The sequence below is a fragment of the Bos indicus genome, chromosome 3, assembly GCF_029378745.1.
Source record: "Bos indicus isolate NIAB-ARS_2022 breed Sahiwal x Tharparkar chromosome 3, NIAB-ARS_B.indTharparkar_mat_pri_1.0, whole genome shotgun sequence".
NCBI lineage: Eukaryota > Metazoa > Chordata > Mammalia > Artiodactyla > Bovidae > Bos > Bos indicus.
This window is the reverse complement of record NC_091762.1, coordinates 12,638,739-12,660,216: the sequence shown is the minus strand read 5'-3', so window position 1 is coordinate 12,660,216 and position 21,478 is coordinate 12,638,739. Positions and strand designations below refer to the sequence as shown.

General features: G+C 39.1%; 1 protein-coding gene across 3 annotated transcripts in view; it reads right to left on the bottom strand.

Annotated features, from left to right (window-relative positions):
- The window catches only part of LOC109579097 (Fc receptor-like protein 3), a 44,160-nt gene extending 23,711 nt beyond the window's left edge, over nt 1-20,449 (bottom strand). For 2 of the 3 annotated variants that reach the window (XR_011565257.1, XM_070784082.1), the window contains exons 1-8: nt 20,424-20,449; nt 18,918-19,051; nt 9,050-9,070; nt 7,729-7,971; nt 7,013-7,252; nt 6,490-6,774; nt 5,375-5,662; nt 4,575-4,850 (exon numbers count right to left, since the gene is read on the bottom strand). Coding sequence is in view for 2 of the 3 variants with exons in the window: in XM_070784082.1 (XP_070640183.1) it covers nt 4,575-4,850; nt 5,375-5,662; nt 6,490-6,774; nt 7,013-7,252; nt 7,729-7,971; nt 9,050-9,070; nt 18,918-19,014 (1,450 nt within the window). In the remaining variant the exon portion in view is untranslated. The remainder of the gene's footprint in view (nt 1-4,574; nt 4,851-5,374; nt 5,663-6,489; nt 6,775-7,012; nt 7,253-7,728; nt 7,972-9,049; nt 9,071-18,917; nt 19,052-20,423) is intronic. The other variant, XM_070784087.1, reaches the window with a different exon arrangement.
- Nucleotides 20,450-21,478: the final 1,029 nt, after the last annotated feature.

Genomic DNA, 21,478 nt, shown 5'->3' with positions numbered 1-21,478 from the left:
TGCAGCCGAAGATGGAGAAGCTTTATACAGTCAGTAAAAACAAGACTGGGAACTGACTGTGGCTCAGTTCATGAACTCCTTATTGCCAAATTCAGATTTAAATTGAAGAAAGTAGGGAAAACCACTAGACCATTCAGGTATGACCTAAATCAAACCCCTTATGATTATACAGTGGAAGTGAGAAATAGATTCAAGGGATTAGATCTGATAGGGTGCCTGAAGAACTATGGATGGAGGTTTGTGACATTGTACAGGAGACAGGGATCTAAACCATCCCCAAGAGAAAGAAATGCAGAAGGCAAAATGATTGTCTGAGGAGGCCTTACAAATAGCTGAGAAAAGAAGAGAAGCTTTCGCAAAAGAAAAAAGGAAAGATATACCCATCTGAATGTACACTTCCAAAGAATAGCAAGGAGAGATAAGAAAGCCGTTTTCAGTGATCAATGCAAAGAAATAGAGGAAAACAATAGAATGGGAAAGACTAGAGATCTCTTCAAGAAAATTAGAGATACCAAGGTAACATTTCAAGCAAAGACAGGCACAATAAAGGACAGAAATGGTATGGACCTAACAGAAGCAGAAGATATTAAGAAGAGGTGGCAAGAATACACAGAAGAACTGTACAAAAAAGATCTTCACGACCCAAATAACCATGATGGTGTGATCACTCAGAACGATCACACAAGGATTCCAATTTCTCCACATCCTGGCCAATACTTGTTATTTTCTGTTATTTTTTATAGTATCCATCCTAATGAGTATGAGGTGGTATTTCATTGTAGCTTTTTTTGGTCTGAATTTCCCTAATAATGGAAATTATTCCTAGGAAATTCCTTCTCCGAGTATGGAAAGTGACTACTCCCAAATATAATCAGAGTAAGCCTAGGTGTGGAGAAGGCAATGGCACCCCACTCCAGTGCTCTTGCCTGGGAAATCCCATGGACGGAGGAGCCTGGTGGGCTGCAGTTCATGGGGTCGCTGAGTCGAACAGGACTGAGCGACTTCACTATCACTTTTCACTTTCATGCATTGGAGAAGGAAATGGCAACCCACTCCAATGTTCTTGCCTGGAGAATCCCAGGGACGGGGGAGCCTGATGGGCTGCCGTCTATGGGGTCGCACAGAGTCGGACACGACTGAAGCGGCTTAGCAGCAGTAGCAGCAGCAAGCCTAGGTGTGAGAAAACAAAAACTTATGCCATAGCACCACCTACTGGAAGACAAAAGAAAGGCCTCTAACACTACATCAAATGCACCAGCGGAGGGAAATTCAAGTACCATGAAGAATCACAGTTAATACTGTACCACAAAAAGAAAATGGCAATTTTCCAAAAACCAAACTTACTGTCATAAAATATTATGACCTAACTGAGAAAGAATTCAAAATGGCTGTCATGAAGAAACTCAGCAAGCTGCAAGAAAAATCAGAAAGCCAGACTAAAGAGCTCAGAAATAAAACTAGTAAACAGAAAAAATACCAGAGACATTAAAACTCTTAAAAAGAGCCAAACAAAAATTTTGGAACTGAAGAACTCAGTAAATGTTAAGAATGATGCCTTGGAAAGCTTTGGAAATAGATTAGACTTTATGAAAGAGAGAATTAGCAGTCTTGATGATAGAAATTTAGAAATGCTACAAGTATATGAGGAGAGAGAAGTAAGATAATTTAAAAATGAGGGAATTCTCCAGAAGCTATATGACTCTTTTAGGAAAGGCAACATTAGATAAAGGGGTGTCCCAGGAGAAGACAGGGAAAGGGGAAGTCTCTCAGTTATATTTAAACAAATAATAACTGAGAGAGTATATTTAAAGGAATAATAGCTGAGAACTTCCCAAATCTGGGAAAGAAATTGAATATACAAATTCATGAAGCTAACACCTAATTATCTCAATGCAAAAAGACCTTGCACAAGACATATTATATTAAAATCGTCAAAAGTCAATGACAAAGAAAGGATTTTTAAGGCAGCCAGGAGGAAAAAAGGATTGTACCTACATGAGAATCCCCATGAACCTTTGATCAGGTGTCTCAACAGAAACTCTACAGGACAAGAAGGAATCGAGTGACATTCTCAAAATACTAAAAAATAAAAAGTGTCATTCAAGACTATTTTTTCTAGCAAAGTTATTATTCAGATGTGAAGGAAAAACAAAGATCTTCCAAAACAAATGAAAGCTGAGGAAATTCATCAACACTGGCTCTGCTTACAATAAATGTTTAAAGAAGCTCTCTACTAAAAACAAAAAGGCAAAAATACACAATACTTTGAGGAAAGTTATATATAGAATCAGAAAATTGCAACTCAGAATAGGCTTTAAATACTTTATTATAGCATAAAGGTAAAAGGAGGAAGCAAAAAAAAAAAACTATTGCTACTTCAATTTGGTAGCAATCTCACAGCATAAAAAGAGATAATTTGAGACAACAAAAGCATAAGAGGGGAAGAGGGAAAGAATAAAACTCATATCATTAAATGAAAATAAAATGCTCTCGGCAGTGTGTGCTTCAGTTGTGTCCGACTTTTGTGACTCTATGGACTGTAGCCCACCAAGGCGCCTCTGTCCATGGGATTCTCCAGGCCAGAATACAGAAAATGGACTACTTTATCTATGAGAGCTTTTATGTAGACCTCAAGGTAACCACATAACATAAATCTAAAACAGAGATACAAAAAAAATAAAAAAGAGGAAATTGAGAAAAATTTCATAGAAAGCCACAAAACCAAGATGACATGCAAAACTTAAGAGGAAAAAAAAGGAGATAGAGCAACCAGAAAATAAAAAGAACAGCACTACAAAATAAAATGGACAGCACTAAAGTTTTCCTTTATCAATAACCACCTTAAATGTAAATGGATTGAATTCACCAATCAAAAGACCTAGAGTGGCGGGACAGAGTACTAGAAGATGATACTCCATGCATATGGCAACCAAATTAAAGTGGGTGTAGCCACACTCATATTAAGTGAAATAAGCCTCAAACCAGGAAAGGTAACAAAGGACAAAAATGGATATTACGTAATGGTAAAAGGGACAATTCACCCAGAAGATAGAACAGTGATAAACACATATGTAGCTAACATAGCAGCACCCAAATATACAAAGCAATTATTAACAGACCTAAAGGGAGAAACGGAGAACAACACAATAATAGTAGGGAACTACAACACCTCACCTACATTAATGAATAGATCATACAGGCAAAAAGTCAACAAGGAAATAGCAGCCTTAAAAGAAACATTAGACCAGGCAGTCTTGATAAATTTATATAGAACATTCCATTCAAATGTAGTACAATACACATACTTAGCTGCTCATGAAAATTTCTCAAGGATTGACCATGTATTGGAACACAAAACAAGTCTCAATGACTTTAAGATTGAAATCATATCAACCATCTTTCTTGATTACAATGGTATGAAATTGGAGATCAACCACAAAAAGAAATCTGGAAAATCACAAATATGTGAAGACTAAACAATTTGCTGAGAAACAACTATTGGGTCAAACAAGACAGCAAAGGATAAATGAAACAATGAAGACAAGTGACAATGAAAATATGACATAAAAAAATCTAACTTTGCACATAAAGGAACTAGGAAAATAACAAATGAAGCCCAGAGTCAGTATGAGGAAAGAAACAATAAAGATGAGAAGATAAATGAAATATATGCTAAAAGCAAAATACAAAAGATTGACAAAAACTAAGACCTACTTCTTTTAAAAGCTAGATAAAAATTGACAAACCTTTTGCTACATTCACTAAGAAAAATGAGACAAAGCTTTGATAAATAAAATCAGAAGCAAAAGAGGAGCTATAACAATGGATGCCCCAAAATACAGAGGATTATATAAGAATATTATGAACAGTTATGTGCCAACAAATTGGGCAACCTAGAATAAATGGACAAATTCTTAGAATCATACAACCTTCCAAGACTGAATCACAAAAAGTGAAATTTGAATGACTAATCACTAGTAAAGAGAAAAACAAGCATCAAAAACTCCCAAGAATAAAAAAGCACAGGATCAGATGACTTCACAGGTCAAATTCTAGCAAATAGTCAAAGGTGATTTAAATCCTATTCTTCTCAAAATAGTTTTTTTAAAAACTGAAGAGAAAGGAATACTTCCTGACATTTTACAAAGCCAGCATTCTGATACCAAAACCAGACAAAGAAAATTATAGACCATTATCTCAGATAACATAGACACAAAAAATCAACAAACTATTAGTAAACCAAACACAACAATACTTTAAAAGGATCATACACTATGATCAAGTGGGACTTATTCCATGTTTGCAAGGATGGTTCAACATTTGCAAATCAGTCAACATGATATGCCATATTAATAAAGTGAAGAAGACAAATCATATGATCATCTCAATAAATGTAGGAAAAACATTAGGAATGGCCTAAGTTCCTGAATGTATAGTCAGAGGAAGGAATCCCAGGACTCTCAGGTAGAGGCAGAAGAACAAGGAGTCTGATGGAATGCCGCACCAGCAGGTGGCCTAAAGGAGAGGACATACTCTGTTCTTGTTTGTAACTGCTGTGGGCATATCCTACTCACCTGTGACACTGAGAATCACCCTGTCACTGCGCTGGACCCCCAGGCTATTGTCAGCCTCACAGGAGTAGTTGCCAGAATGGTCTGCAGTCAGAGAAAATTTGAAGACTGCTCTTCCAGAGGGAACTGAGCTGCTTCCAAGGGTGACATTCTCATGATAGAATCGGTACAAGATAGGGGGAGAGCCCCTTTGGGACTCACAGTGAAGCTCCACCACATCCCCCACCATAGCCTGCATCCTAGGAGATGTGAGGGTGAAGACAGGGCGAGATACTGGAACTGAAAGATACAAAAGAGGTGTCAGAGGACTCTGATGCTGTGCCAGACTCATAACCACACTCAAGAAGCCTGGTGGTGGTTTAGTCGCTAAGTTGTGTCTAACTCTTATGACCCCATGGACTGTAGCCTGACAGGCTCCTTTATCTGTGGGATTTTTTTAGGCAATAATACTGGAGAGCATTGCCAGTTCCTTCTCCAGGGGATCTTCCCAACCCAGGGATCAAACCGTGGTCTCCTGCATTGCAGGCAGATTCTTTACCAACTGAGCTACCAGGGAAGCCTAAATATGGATATATCGCTTGAACCATGAAGAGTAATCTTAGATGATTTTGCTTTCATCACTACTACTGTTTTCAGTTTGCTCCATAAGACATGTCTTCAACTTTTGTCATCTTTGCCATTCATTAGCTTCTAAATCTTTACACCTCTATTCCTTTGCCTCCTTCCAAAGAGCTTCATGGCTAATTGACAAGCTAAACCCTGACTTGTGAACTGAGGCTGAATAGAAAGAATTGAGAACTTACTTCTCAGTGTGACTCTGATCAGTTTACTGAGGATGGGACCGTGAATGTTGTCAGCTGCACAGTAGTATCTCCCAGCATCGCTCTCCTTCACAGTGAGTATCTGCAGCACTGCCGACAAGGAACGCTGGGTCTTTCTTCCCAAACTTCTTACTGTGCCCTCTCTGTGCCAGGAGAATGTGACAGTCCCTGTACCCTTGGCTACTGAGCAGATAAGGAGCAGGTTTTCTCCTTCAGTAAGCTGCCCCTCAGGGGGCTGGATCTCTAGAGTTACATCAGACACAGGGATTCCTGGGAGGACACAAGATGACACATGAAGATTCTCATGGCAGAAACTTCAGGATCAAGGAGAAGGCTGGTTCTGCCATGAATAAGTCAATAGCAGCAGACACAATAAGCAGGGGGCCAAAGTGAGCAACAGGGAATTAAGTGTGTGTGTTATTATAAAGGTAGCAAATACCCCTCCCACCACACACAACAGTTCCCATCCTTGGAGAATGCAGTGACGGGTTCTTGATCTTAAACCTAATATTGATAGCAGTCACATTTTATGGACACCTATACTTAAGGAATCTTTGTTGCACCAATGACCACAAAATGAGTAGTCTTACTTCTGTTCAAAAGAAACAGAACCCTGAGAATATTACTTCTATCCTAAAATTCAAACCCCTCTCCTATCCTTCAAGACTCTTCTCCATTCTCACCCCCATCTTCCCATGTATTTTTCTGATTACACCAGTTCATGTTTAATTTCCTCTTTTATTTTGGAATATGTTTAGATCAACAAATGGAAGAAGCATAGGGACCTCTAAAGACTGCATGTGGTCATCTGTGCTTCTAACTATCTGTGGCTCTTGAGAGAACATATGCTGTATGGCTCTGTCACCCCCAAAGGGCTGGGGACCCAGCAATTGATCAACAATTGCTATTAACTGAGTTAGATGGAAGAGAATGTTCTAGGGACATTAGGCCAGTGTTGAACCTGAAGTGAGAAGGATATCAGGATAGCAGAAACCTCCTCTTGGTTATGTTCACTGTCCCAGGGAGCAGGAAATGTCATTGCTCTGCTTTCATCTCCCCAGCTCTGACTCTGGAAGAGCAACTCCATAAATACTCACTCTGCACATATAACTGGGATCTCAAGCTTCTTTTTCTGATAGGTGGAGTCACTGACTCTGCCTGGCACCAGTAAGACTCTGCATCTTCACTCCACACAGTGGGTAATTTGAGCTCTGGAGAGCTGCTCCAGCATTTCCCCAAAGCCTTGTCTTCTCTGAAGAAGCAGAATTGAAGCTGAATGTGTGACCTCTGTGGAGGGAGCCACGTCTCACATTTCAGGGTCACCGGGCTTCCCTCTGTGGGTGAGGAGGGGCTGGCTATCAGCATAGGAGGGGAAAACAGCTCTAGAGAGAAGAACAAACACAGTTCTCAGGGTAGCGCAGCTCAGGGATCCTGGAAAGACGCATATGAGCACTCAGCATCAGCCAGTAGAACACAAGGACCCAAGCAAGTGGAATCACCTCCCATCTCCCTCCTAGGACAGGAAGCACTTCATGAAATCCCCGATGATGAGCCACTCCCTAAATCGTCACACACCATTTCTCTGCTGAGTCCTATTACCCACAGAAGGGCAGCTGTTACCTTGAACTTGAATCATTAGATGTTTTGAAATTTCTTTATTCCATGTCCAAAAGCCTCTCACAAGAGCAGTACAATGATATTTGTCATTGTTCATGGAGACTGACTGTAGAGTGAAGTTTGATTGAATTTGTATTTCATTTCTGTAAAATCTTTTTTCTTTTGCTTCTTCTCTTGCCTGGCATCTGAGAACAACCTCATCTCCTTCAAAGACAGAGTGTGGAGCCTGAAGGATCAGCTTGTCTGCAAAGAGTAGAGGAATGCACTCAGTGTATTCCCTGATGCTTCTTTCTTCAAACTCTCATTTCTGCGCATGAAGAAAGAGCTATGATCCTGTACACCTGAAAATACCCTCCATCAACATTTCTACATGGTCCCCAAACCCAGTTCTCCCTTATCCTAGGATAATGAACTCATTTCCAGAAAATGTCCTTAGGCAATCCCCATGTATATGGTTAAAAGAGGAATTTTATACCTCATCTTTCTTCTGACTTGAATCTGTTTTACCTGGTGATTTCTGACTTATACTTCTCTGTATGGAAAAGATGGACAAGACAGCATTCTGTCGCTGCCCTATCTCCTTATTTCCCCCCTGGGGTCAGTACATCAAATATCCTCATGCCTATTTACAATCTTATCTCAGCTCCCATCAGTTCCCCAGCCCTTAGACATACTGCCCAGGGGTTTAGTTTCAGAGACCACCCCCTTTCCTTTCTCACCAAATGAAAAATCCACATGTACGGGGTCACTGAGAGAAGATCTTTGGGTCTTGCATTTGTAATATCCAGTCTTGTGTATTTGGATCTCTTCAGACTTTTTATTCAACAAATTCTCATTATAATACCAATATATGTCTCCTTGAGCTGGAGAAAGGGAATCCCTGCACGTGAGAGTCACTTCATCTTTGTGGAAGTTTGTGGACCATGGAGGGTTGAGGAGAAGGAAAGCTTTTGGAGTTACTCCTGAAGACGAAATAGGGAAGACAAAGGCAGGTGAAGGTGAATGGGAAGTGGGTGGAACATAGGGAAAGGCCCAGCTGCAACTACGAGTTTTTCTGGACTAATTCCTATTAGGGACAGGATTGGAAATGGAGCAATACCTCCATATTAACTTGGAGAAAAATACCTCATACAGAATCTGTTCTTTTTTTTTTTTTTTTTTTTTTGCCTAGTGGTGATGGGGGTATAGGTTCCTGGAATGGGCTCAGAAAAGTTCAGGAGATATAATTTATAGATGGATGAAGACTGAGCTATATTTGAGGGCCTGTAAGTGGGCTGATTCTGAAAGCTCTTGTCCTACACATTCTTGTCAAGGGAAAAGTGAGCCTGGGATGTATATACCTCAGAAGCAGTTTCTAGACTGAAAAACCAGTTCCTCCTTGGTTGTTAATATTTAATGAGCAAGATTTTTTTCACTTACAATTCTTTTAAACCTTGCTTAATTTTAGATTCTATGGGGAGGGCAATGTTTTTCAACTCTCCACCTAAGGTGAACATAATCAGCAATTGATACACGACACATGAAAAAAGATTAAACAAAGGGGCATGGACTGCTTGCATAATCATATATATGTATATAATTGCAAATGACCAACGGGACCATAAATTGAAACAGTTCAGTGACATGAGTTTCTTTTGGAGATATATAAAGATTTGGCCATAGCATTTCCCTCTGTGAACAGGAGCTATTTCTGTGTTCTTTGATTGTGGCACCGGCTTGGACATACAGAGGGCGGGGTCTTAGGGAATACAGGAGATTAAATCCGAGGATCTTTAAACATCAGTTTCCTGCCTCTGTCATTCCTTCTGCAAACATTTTCTTCCCTTCTACACTATGGCATTCAGTAATAGGGAAAGAACTGAAGCCAGGAGAGATCAGAGGAGGGTTTGCTCACCCACTATCGCAACAGGTGTGACCTCAGAGTAGCAACACCACTGATGCTGGCGCATTACCACAGGCCTCATTTATGGGGACAGGTAGTGCTGGCTGGGAGGACCAATGCCCAGAGACCGGGAGGAACAGAGAAAAGGGAAAACTGACCTGATTGATCTCTTCCAGGAGCTGTGAGGGAGCCAAGATTTAAAGATTAGCACAGAGCACAATTTTTCAAATCTTTTCACTTAGACAATCTGAGAAATGTTCCAATAACACAGCCACCACCACTCTTTTAGTTTTTCCTTCCCATTTCTTTGCCCCCATTCTATGATTCCCATAGTCCTCAAACAAACAAAAAAAGAATAGCCTGTAATTTGCTTTATAAATATGAATGACTTGTATCCACAACCTTGGCTCATCTCTTAGCAGCTTCATAGTTCATTCCTTCCCTCTCTTCTCTAGCCTGAACTCAGCAATGTAGAGAAGGGCTTGTAGAAATGATTTATTCTCCTCTCATTTCTTGGACATTGTTCCTCCTCCTTTTTTGATCTCTGGTTAAATTATGGCATCAAGTCTCAAGAAGGGAACCATATTTCTTAGTAGATCTTCCCTTATGCACCTAAATTTTGAAAATAATTATTTATGTGAGGGATATAGGGAGGGTTTGACAGAAAGAAACATCCAAACTTCCTACAAAATGAAAAAAAAAAAAATTGGTTGAGGAACCAAGGATAATATAATTGATTTGCCATGCTGGTTGTATGCAGAGTCTTTTAGTTCTCCTGCAACCCAACTCTGCTCATTTTCCATCTCTTGTGTAAAGAAAAAAATGTTGCCTGCCATTCCAGTTTGTACAAGGATCAAGCTATTAGCCACCACAATTGCCCACAGTGTACTCTGCAGGAAGTTCAGGATAAAGAAAGACAGGAGACATTCTGTGCTTTGGATATATTGGCTCCTTAGATAGGATGCATATCTAAGGGAAATTTTCAAGTGACCCCAGATTCTTAAGTCTTCCCATACAGAGGAAAGCACTAAAATCATTGAGATTTCTCTTCCATGTGATTAGCAGTAACCTTTTGATGGTTGACTACATGTTTTTCCCACCGAAAAAGTTCATGTGTATGTTCTGGCTCCTGCCTTACTTCTTCAGACCAGTTCCTTGGAGCTGAGAGGCTGTCTTTTGGACTATAGTCCTCAGTAAGGTTGCAAATAAAACTTGACTCAAATTTTACATTGTGAGCTTCTCTTTCATTCAATGGTATTGGTGATCACAAAGGGATCCAGAGCAGACTTCATTCCTTTGCCTTAACTCTACAAAGATCCGGAGCCCTGATACCAGCAAGGACTCTTGTGACCATTCTTCTCCTCTGCGAACTTAGACAAACTTGGATGAGTCCCTCCTGGCTCTCGGATCTCCCAATTATTGGTTGATGGTCCTGAGTTTTATTCTTTGATATATGACAGGGATCTAGCCTCTGCCTCCCCCAACCCCAGTTTAAAGGTACTGGGAGAGCCTGGTTGAAAGACACTGAGCGTTCTAGACTGGGTGAAATGAGGGGCATCAGAAAGTCAGCCCCCAACTAACACTCCAGCCTTGTTTATGTCCCTATGGAATTTATTCTTATAGGTACTTGCTTAATTGGAAATCAAAGGAAATCTTGTCCTAAAGTGGCCAAGATAGGCTTATTTTGACATTTCAAGACTGATTAGAAGAAAGTCAGCCTGATAAAACATGTTTTCAAAATTCTGACCTTAAAGGTTGTAATAAAGCCCTTCCAGGAGGAACTTGAATTTCTCTCTTTGTGCCTTTGAGAAGTAAATGTTATATCTGGACTTCTGAGGCATTTTATTCTGTGTTTTGAGGGAGAAGTCTCTGTCATGGGAAGGTACACATATGGTGTACATTTGGCAGGCAATTGAATCAACTGCGATTTCAAGCAGTCATTTTGTCTGGCTATGCCAGCTCTTGGGAAAATTTGTTATAAACAATACTAGCCCACATGAAAAGATGCTCAACATCACTCATTATCAGAGAAATGCAAATCAAAACCACAGTGAGGTACCATTTCACACCAGTCAGAATGGCTGCTATCCAAAAGTCTACAAACAATAAATGCTGGAAAGAGTGCGGAGAAAAGGGAACCCTCTTACACTGTTGGTGGGAATGCAAACTAGTACAGCCACTATGGAGAACAGTGTGGAGATTCCTTTAAAAACTGGAAATAGAACTGCCACACAACTGAGCAATCCCACTGCTAGGCATACACACCAAGGAAACCAGAATTGAAAGAGACACATGTACCCCAATGTTCATCACAGCACTGTTTACAATAGCCAGGACATGGAAGCAACCTAGATGTCTATCAGCAGACAAATGGATAAGAAAGCTGTGGTACATATACACGATGGAATATTACTCAGCTATTTAAAATAATGCATTTGAATCAGTTGTAATGAGGTGGATGAAACTGGAGCCTATTATACAGAGCGAGGTAAGTCAGAAAGAAAAACACCAATACAGTATATTAACGCATATATACGGAATTTAGAAAGATGGTAACGATCACCCCATATGCAAGACAGCAAAAGAGACACAGATGTAAAGAACAGACTTTTAGACTCTGTGGGAGAAGGCAAGGGTGGGGTGATTTGAGAGAATAGCAATGAAATATATATAGCATGTGTATTATCATATGTAAAATAGACTGCCAGTCCAGGTTTGATACATGAGACAGGGTGCTCAGGGCTGGTGCACTGGGATGACCCTGAGGGATGGGATGGGGAGAGAGGTGGGAGGGAGGGTACAGGAACACATGTACACTCGTGGCTGATTCATGTGAATGTATGGCAAAAACCACCACAATATTGTAAAGTAATTAGCCTCCAATTAAAAGAAAGAAAAAACAAAGAATCCTAGCCCATAAAGGGCCTTTGTCATTTCAATCTTTGCTGTGTCTACCCGTGCAACAAAGGCATTAATTTCTTAGGCTGTTTGGGGGAATAAACTTTCTGTATCTTATGAAAGCTGCATCCTTTGCATTCTCTTCTGAGAATGCCTCTTGTGTCTTATGGGTTTGAGTCAGTATTTAGATACTATTCAGGGCTTCTCCGGTGGCTCTAGTGGTAAAGAACCAACCTACCAATGCAGGACACGTAAGAGATGAGGATTCAATTCCTAGGTTGGGAAGATTCCCCTGGAGGAGGGCATGGCAACCCACTCCAGTATTCTTGCCTGAAAAATCCCATGGACAGAGACGACTGGTGGGCTACAGTCCAGAGGGTCACAAACAGTCAGACACAACTGAAGCAACTCAGCATGCTCACAAGATACTATTCATCAACGACCAGACAATGGATTCTTATTTAAAGAATTTAAGGAGAAACTTCTAAACTGGTAAATTTTTAGAGAGCTCTGAAATTAAAGAGCTATTCTATTGTTGCCTATGAAAAATACTACACATATGTAACAGCTAATCTTAAAAACTCCCTTAGTTTAGAGGAACAAACAAAAACTGTTTGGGGAAGCTTTATTTGTGGTCTCAGCTTCCCTTCAGTGAGCCTTAAAGATGCTAACAAAAAATTAGCTTAATTAATGTAAGTTAGGTAGATTAACAGAGAAATAAGAAACTGAGGGGAAAGTCAAGAGACTTCTAACAAGGTGGAAATTTTAAAAGGGCTTATCTCAACAGGATGGAAATCTTTAGATGGTTATTAGGAAATGAGATAAATAAAATAGATGCTGATGGGATTAAAACAAAGGTTTTGAGTTAACACTACCTGAGGTTGGATAGACCAAAGGGACACCCCAGTTGGTCCCTGCAACAGTGTAATTCACTCTACTTATCCCTGTTTTGAAACAAAATTTAAAGGCTGGAAGAAAATTACACTGAGATACCTGACTAGCATTTACTTGGGACAACAGTGAGATCAATTAATCAAGTTAAAACTGACAAAAGGGCCTGTGTCCCTGGGCTTGACCCCTCACTGGGGACCCAAAAACCTTTTACACACAAATGGATTAAATGGCCAGGGTGATAAAAAGGAAAGTTTCAGGACTCCTTTTAAGACCAAAACTTGTTGATGGGGTCCTGATGGAGGGAGGGTAAAGTTAAAGGTATAAGAGTTATACAACTGAAATGAAATCTTATAAAAACTGGAGTATTTGCATGAGCTTTCAATGAGATGGTTACATCTCTTTCACCTAATTGTACTGTGGGATAGACATTACATCTCTGAGCAATGCTTCCCTTGCCTTGTATTATAAGATGGAGCATATACATCTGCCCCTTGGGCAGTATTAGTTAAACATACTAAAAGAAACCAATAGAGTTACCTGAGCCCACACAGTATAAAGTAAAAACTGGGGCTAATATTCAGGGACTAATAAAAGCAACAATTTTTTTATTTCTCTAAGATAGATTGCTATGTTTAACTTGTCAACTCATAAAGAGTGTCCTTATTGAATATCTTGTATACACTTTCGAAGACATAATAAATTGAATCTTAAAGTTCTAGAATATAGAACTCTTGACTTCCAGTTTAGCTGAATATCATCTTGTTGATATATTAAAAAAAAGTAAATTAAAGAAAATATAGCTGGATATAGCTGGGCAAATCAACTTTTTAAAATCATTTGGGCAAAAAAAATAAAAATAAAATCATTTAGGCAGCAGACCAGTTCTTTGGGGAATTAAAAGCAACTGTCTTTGTCCCTCAAATGGCTACAAATCAGAAAATACAACTCAACAGTGACCTGAGACTGAGCCTAATTAAATCAATCAGGTTGAATCTGAAGCTGAAGAGGGGAAAAAAGGAAAAAAGAGACCTTTTAAGACTCAAACTGCTGGCACTCTTGCCTCCTGAGATGGCCCACACTCTGTAGAGTGTCTTTCTTTCAGGACTGCCTTCCTTGCCTTTTCAGATGGACTGTGTTCTGTCTGTGGAATATGTGTCTCTCTAAATAAATCCACTTTTTACCTGTCTAAAACAAAAACAAACAAAATAACTCAAGCTGCTGGAAAGTTTCTCTCACCCAAAATCTAATTAATGGCCTTCTTAAGGATTTATCAAGGACAGATACAAATCTCAAAGGCTTTTCCACAAATAGTAAAAAGCCTTCATCATCTGAGCAAAAAATTTTTACAACAATTGTTATTTATAAATTGGTACATTTGTATTGTAATACCTCATGACAAAGTTTTAAAATGAAGCTATGCAATCTCAGTTATGTCTTTACACATCTGTGAGCATGTCTGGTTAGAACTGGACATGCAACAACAGACTGGTTCCAAATCGGGTGTACATCAAGGCTGTATATTGTCACCCTGCTTATTTAACTTGTATGCAGAACGCATCATATGAAATGCCAGGCTGGATGAAGCACAGGATGGAATCAAGATTGCTGGGAGAAATATCAATAACCTCAGATACTCAGATGACACCACCCTTACGGCAGAAAATGAAGAACTAAAGAGCCTCTTGGGGAAAGTGAAAGAGAAGAGTGGAAAAAAAAAAAAAAAACATTCAGAAAACTAAGATCGTGGCATCTGGTCCCATCATTTCATGGCAAATAGATGGGAAACAATAGAAACAGTGAGAGACTTTATTTTGGGGGGCTCCAAAATCACTGTAGATGGTAACTGCAGCCATGAAATTAAAAAACTCTTGCTCCCTGGAAGTAAAGCTATGGTCAACCTAGACAGAGTATTAGAAAGCAGAGACATTTCTTTACCAACAAAGGTCACTCTAGTCAAAGTTATGGTTTTTCCAGTAGTTGTGTATGGGTGTGAGAGTTGGAGTATAAAGAAAGCTGAGCACTGAAGAATTGATGCTTTTGAACTATAGTGTTGGAGAAGACGCTTGAGAGTCCCTTCAACTGCAAGGAGATCCAACCAGTCCATCCTAAAGGGAATCAGTCCTGAATATTCATTGGAATGACTGATGTTGAAGCTGAAGCTCCAATATTTTGGCTACCTGATATGAAGAACTGACTCCCTGGAAAAGACCCTGATGTTGCAAAAGATTGAAGGCCGGAGGAGAAGGGGACAACAGAGGATGAGACGATTGAATGGCATCACCGACTTGATGGACATGAGTTTGAGAAAGCTCCGGGAGTTGGTGATGGTCAGCGGAGCCTGGCGTGCAGCAGTCCATGGGGTCGCAAAGAGTCAGACACAATTGAGCGACTGAACTGAATTAAGTATGTTATACAGATGATATATCTTTACCTTCAGATAATATTATCAAAATTAAATTTATAACAAATCTCTATCTAATAGACTTAGAAGTAGATACTTACAAATTAAATATTTTTAAATGTTTTAGAAACTTACCCAAGTGAATTTAAAATTCACACAATCTGGGAAATATTTGATATTAAATTAATATTTGGTATTATATTCAAGTTTGTTTAATTAATACAGATATGTCTTACTTTTATTACACTTAGGTTTACTAAAATTCAAATAAGATCATATTATCTCTGTTATAAAATTTATCAGCAAGAAAAATAGCTTGGGATGATGGGTGAATTGGTCTCATGTCTCATAAAGTTTTCATGGGTAAGCTAAATAGAACTGTTGAAAACAGATTAATTTAATATTTACAAATGGGGTAAGAACTTTGAGGTGAACACTTAAGAAATAATTGTGTTTTATGGTACATCTACTTGAAAATATTTTTTCCAGATTTTTGATTTCTTAAAACTTTAGAATTTTTCTAAGTGAATTCAAATGAGGAAAATTTATTAAATATCAGATCATTTGCAAATAAAATAATGAAATATTAATTACTAAATATAGGCTTCATTTTACAGAGAAACTAAAGATACTTGGAACTATTAATAAAAATTTTGGTGCCACACTAAAAAATATCCTATAAAAAACACAAATTTTTAGGAATCATAAATAATATTTATGTTTTCCAATCTACAGAATGCTAATGTAAGAGACAGTTCATCATTTCTTACTTCTTAGTGTCTACTAGAAATTAAGGTACTTAAAAGTTAAGAATTCTAATTTATATATAATCTAAAGTACTAAAATTATTAAAGGCAATATCTTTGTGTAAAAGGAAAAGGATTAAAGAATGGACATTCATTTTGTTATGGGAAAAAACAGTCATTTTATTCCAGAGAGAAAGAAAGAAAGAAAAATCCCTGGGCAAAATCTGAAAGCAAAAAAGAAAGTTATAGAAGGTTTGTGGGAAACGAGCTTCAAAGAGTTTTGTGCATGCTCAGGACTGGCTAAGATTAAAATAAAATTTGAGTAAATAAATTTAAATATTAAAAGTAAGCTGGTACAAAGCTAGAATTTTTTTTTTTATGTTCAGAGAACAGTTTTTTTTGGAATATTGATCTGCTTTTGTTAATGGATTGTAAAGTTTCTTTACCTTCTAAGTAATTTGTTGTAACTTTCTGTCTGTATATGCCTTTAAAATCTTTTATTATCACTTTAGTTGGGTGAATAAGAATTGTTTCACAGTGACCTATGGTTCTACTTAACCAAATATTTTAAAAACCTTTTAATATCTTTGATGAACTTCTCAAGTCAAATTCCACATGAAGTTCTTTAGACTTCTAGCTAACTTTGAGATGTTTCAAAGTAAAGAGAGGTATTAAACTAATTAGGTTTGTTGGGTATGTTAAATTATTAATACATGGGAAATATTGTCAAATCAGTTCAGTTCAGTTCAGTCGCTCAGTCGTGTCCGACTCTTTGCGACCCCATGAATCGCAGCGCTAGGCCTCCCTGTCTATCACCAACTCCCGGAGTTTACGCAAACTCATGTCCATTGAGTCAGTGATGCCAACCAGCCGTCTCATCCTCTGTCGTCCCCTTCTCCTCCTGCCCCCAATCCCTCCCAGCATCAGGGTCTTTTCCAAATAAGTGGTGATAAAACTTCTTAGGTTTTATTATATGGATATATGTCATTAACATAGAGATTCCAAAAATTCTATGAAATTTCTAAAAATTTGATATATCCTGGTATAATGTTATTAGTCATCTTTCTATTATCTCAAAATATTGTATGTCGCAAAATATTGTATATTCTTTGTCAGTTACATTGCAATCCGATATTTAACCATGCCATTTAAAATCTGTTGCCTCTTATAGACAGTCATTGTTTTACTCTGATGGTTTTACAAAATGAAGATCTTTAAGAAGATTCACAAAAAGGACTTTTTAACAAACAAGTTTTCTGAGACTTTTAGATCATACCACTGAACTGGGTAAGAAATTACAAAACAAACAAAAAAAATGATAATTTCATCCAGATCAATAAGAATCAATTTATGGGACTGAAATAGCTAATATGCTGCTGTTGCTGCTAAGTCGCTTCAGTCGTGTCCGACTCTGTGCGACCCCAGAGAGGGCAGCCCACCAGGCTCCCCCGTCCCTGGGATTCTCCAGGCAAGAACACTGGAGTGGGTTGCCATTTCCTTCTCCAATGCTTGAAAGTGAAAAGTGATAGTGAAGTCGCTCAGTCGCGTTCGACTCTTAGTGACCCCATGGACTGCAGCACACCAGGCTCCTCCGTCCATTGGACTTTCCAGGCAAGAGTACTGGAGTGGGTTGCCATTTCCTTCTCCAATGCATGAAAGTGAAAGTGAAGTCGCTCAGTCCTGTTCGACTCTTAGCGACCCCATGGACTGCAGCCCACAGGGATCGAACCTGCACCCCTTGCATTAGAAGTGTTGACTTCTAACCACTGGACTGCCAGGTAAGTCCCTATAATTTATATCTTTTTCTGAAGTATTGCTGACTTTTAATCCTTAGTTTTCTAGAAAACCTTTCCTTTAACACTATGACTTACAACCAATTGATAATGTATACCTTTGTAAACAAATATGAAACATTAATCTTTTTCTCTCTACCTGATCCTCCAGAATTTGGCTTTTCCAGCTGGGCCCCCTCTGGACTTTATGGCTTATTGTGATTCAGGTTATACCTCGTTATACAAATCATTTTAATCTGTTCTCTCTTTGCTGTTTTCAAACTACAAAGAGATGCTTTGTATCTCTTTCTGCTCTAGTCTGACCCTGTTAATGTTCCTAGCACTATTACTTATATTCTGTCTATTTTGTAAAATTGTTGTCTCTTGAATTACCTACCTAATGTGTGTAATGAAGCCTCCAACAAAATTAATGATGGCTAAAAGTCTTGAAGCAATGATTACACATATAACTCTATACAGAATAATTGTAATCGTGCAACTCTAGACATGGGAAAAAGTAACAAGAGAAAAACATTTCCTGGATCATAATAGATTAGTAAAATAGATGATCCAGAGAACTATAAGTTACTAACAGGGCCTAATCCAGATATAGTACATGAATGCCCTATCATGGAGATCTTTGCCTTAATTAGGAATAAGTATTCTTAGCACCATGGGATAAATCTATCATGAAATGCCTCCCAAACCTTGGTCAAATTTATGACCAACAAAGAGCACTGTAAGGAAAAAACTGTTGCTTGCTATTCCAGTTCTACAAGGATCAAGCCATTAGCTGCTGCGGTTGCCCACTGGCAGTAGGCTCCGAGGACAATTCAGGATGAAAAAAAAAAAAAAACAGAGAACATTCTGTGCTTTGGATTTACTCATCCTTAGATAGTTAAGATGCATACTAAGAAAAAAAAAAAATTCAAATGACTCGGCTTTTTCATCTTCCCATACATCGAAAAGCATTTAAATTGCTAACTTGAGATTCCCGTTCTTTGTGATTAGCAGTGATCTTTTGATGCTTGACTACATGTTTTTCCCAGAAAAAAGTTGATATATATCCTGGCTTCTGCCTTACTTCTTCAGAGCAGTTCCTCAGATCTATCTGAGAGACTGTCTCCTGGTTGATGGTCCTCAGTAAGGTTCCCGAATAAACCTTAATTCACATTTACATTGTACATTTTTCTTTTGCTTGACACTTGCTATATGTCTCTGAACCCTGAGTGGGAGCAGAGGCAGAAGCTCCTTGGTTTTTCCCTGGCTGGTATTAGGAACAGAGGCCACTGTCCAGTCCAACCCATCTACTCACGCAGGATCAGCAGCAGCAGAAGCCACAGAAGCATGGGGAACTGGTGTGGCTGAGGGCAGGGCAAATCTGTCTCACCAAAGCTGGGCTTATTTCCCATCCACAAAGAAGACAGAAGGGAGATACTCAGAGGAGATCTGCAAGATTCAGAAAAGGGGAAGTGAAAGAATCATATTTCACCTTGGGTTCTGAAAAATTAACACAGCTACCTTTTAAAATGTTGTTTGTATTTCAACCCCGGAAGCTGTGCATTTTCAGATGTTGACAGTCATCTTTCAACAGCTCAGCTCTTAGGAGAATTGTCTCCAAGGTTGTGCTGGGTTCTTTGGTCATGCTATGGATTTGCTAGTATTTAAATAACTTTTTTTTCCATTTTTTTAAATGGAAAACCCTTCATTACCTTGAATTCATACAACTTTTGGTTCTGCATGAGGCTCCTAATATAGATTGTGATGTCCCACTATGATTTGTAGTGTGACTCACAAAGAATCAAAGTGTCAAAGCAGACATGAAAATCTTTTGACCTAATACACATTGGCATGAAGTTTTTGAAGAGGACTTTTTTTTAAATTCACAGACTAGCTAAAGGGTCTGTCCCTAAATTCCTCCTAGATCTAGGCAAATTAGGAGGTAAATGAACACGCATTAAATAAGAAACGGTTTTGTGCCGACCTCAGCCTATAACTGGGCTTCCCAGGTGGCACTGGTGGTAAAAAACACGCCTGCCAATGCAAGAGACATAAGAGACACAGGTTGAGTCCCTCTGTCAGGAAGATCTCCTGGAGGAGGGCATGATAACCCACTCCATGGAGTGTCGAATCCCATGGACAGAGGAGCCTGATGGCTGCAGTCCATGGGGTCTCAAAGGGTCAGACACAACTGAAGGGACTTAGCACATGCACACTCAGCCTATATAACCAGTGGTGTGGCTGCGCAGAAACTTGTGGTTCTGATTATGATCTCAAGACACCCTGTCGACTTGAAAAAAAGCACAGTATGAAAATTGAGTTCAGCTTTACTGGGGGGCAAAATAAGGACTGCAGCCCAGGAGTCAGCATGTCAGATAGCTCTGAGAAACTTCTCCAAAGAGGCAGTGGGGAAAGGTCAGTATATATGTGATTTTGGTGAAGGGGGGATATCTACAATCAAGCATATATTTTCACAGAAGGTTTCTACTAGTCACATGAAGCTTTCCGCTGGTCATAAGGAATAGTCATCGCCATGTGCTTTTCTAGATGAGAGCAGATACAAGAATTAGGCTCATAAAATCGGCTCTTGAAAATACCTAACTATCTGAAGACCTGTCCGGCCAGTCCCACCCGCATTGAGCACAGAGTGCCTCATTTCTGATCTCCACCCTGAACTCCTTTCAGAGGGTGTTGAAAATTGGCAGCTGCAGCAGCACACGATTTGATCCTCGTAGAGGTAGATGGCAAGTGCCAGTTTGCAGTTGACAACCCTCAGCAATAAGCACGAAGAAAGTTTGAAAAAGAAAAGTTTATTACTCACAGAATCCGGGAAAGCAATATGGCTCGCCTGAGGCTACACTATGAGGTCAAAGGCCTGGGGTTCTGCTTTTATTGACCAGAGGAGGGTGGGGAGGGGAGGGTGGAGCACAAGAAGAGAGGGGGGTGGGGGGGAAACCAAGCCCAGATTGTCAGTTATGAAAATCAATCAATGTCTCTAAAACTAGGAAGTCTGGGATTGGGGGATGGGCTTTCATGCTGCCTTCTTATCCAGTGGCTGGAAACATGTGTATTCAAAGCAGTTCTTAGAAGTGGATGCCTCAGCAAACAAAGCTTAAGTTAGGCTTCTGCCTTACAAAGGAAAGACCACGTGTTAGGCCTCATTCTGCAGAACTTCTGTTTTCAAAGCCAGAGCTCTAACCTTTCAATTGAAGAGGTCTCAGCTGCTTATTTCCTATCTCAGGCCTCTGTACCCTTTTTCCACAGCATTTATCATAATTTGTAATTGTTTCTTCTGTTTTCTTGCTTGCTTTTATTTCTTTTCCTGAGCTAACATTTAAAGGCCCATGCTTATCTTACCCAACATTGTATCCCCTGTGCCTCTACCAATTCTCTCTTGCAGGGAGGCATTTAATAATTATTTTTTAAAGAAACTATGAAAAACTCTAGACCAGGATTTCTTGACATTTATTTCATTAGCACATCCCAAAGGGTCTATTTAGATTTTTTTTTTTTTCCCCTAACCACCTCCCTACTGTATGAAGCAATAGCACAGATATGCTGTATATCTTTATGTATTTATTATATATGCTTTATACATAAAAAATAAGATTTTTTTTTCACCTCTACAAGGACCAATTTTTGCTGCCTTGAGGTTGATATCACCTCTCCTGGGAAAGCATGCTCTACACAGAGAGACAGACGGTTCTCAGTAGGATAGAAAGTTATGGCCATTCAAAGACATTTTTATCTTAGAAACAGAGAAATCTCTGATCAAGTTTCCCTTCTTTGAGGAGGCCATCCTGAGGCTACAAGGGAAAGAAGTTCTCTTTAAACAAATGTCTTTCTATGCTTCCCCCCCATGACAGTTACCAAATT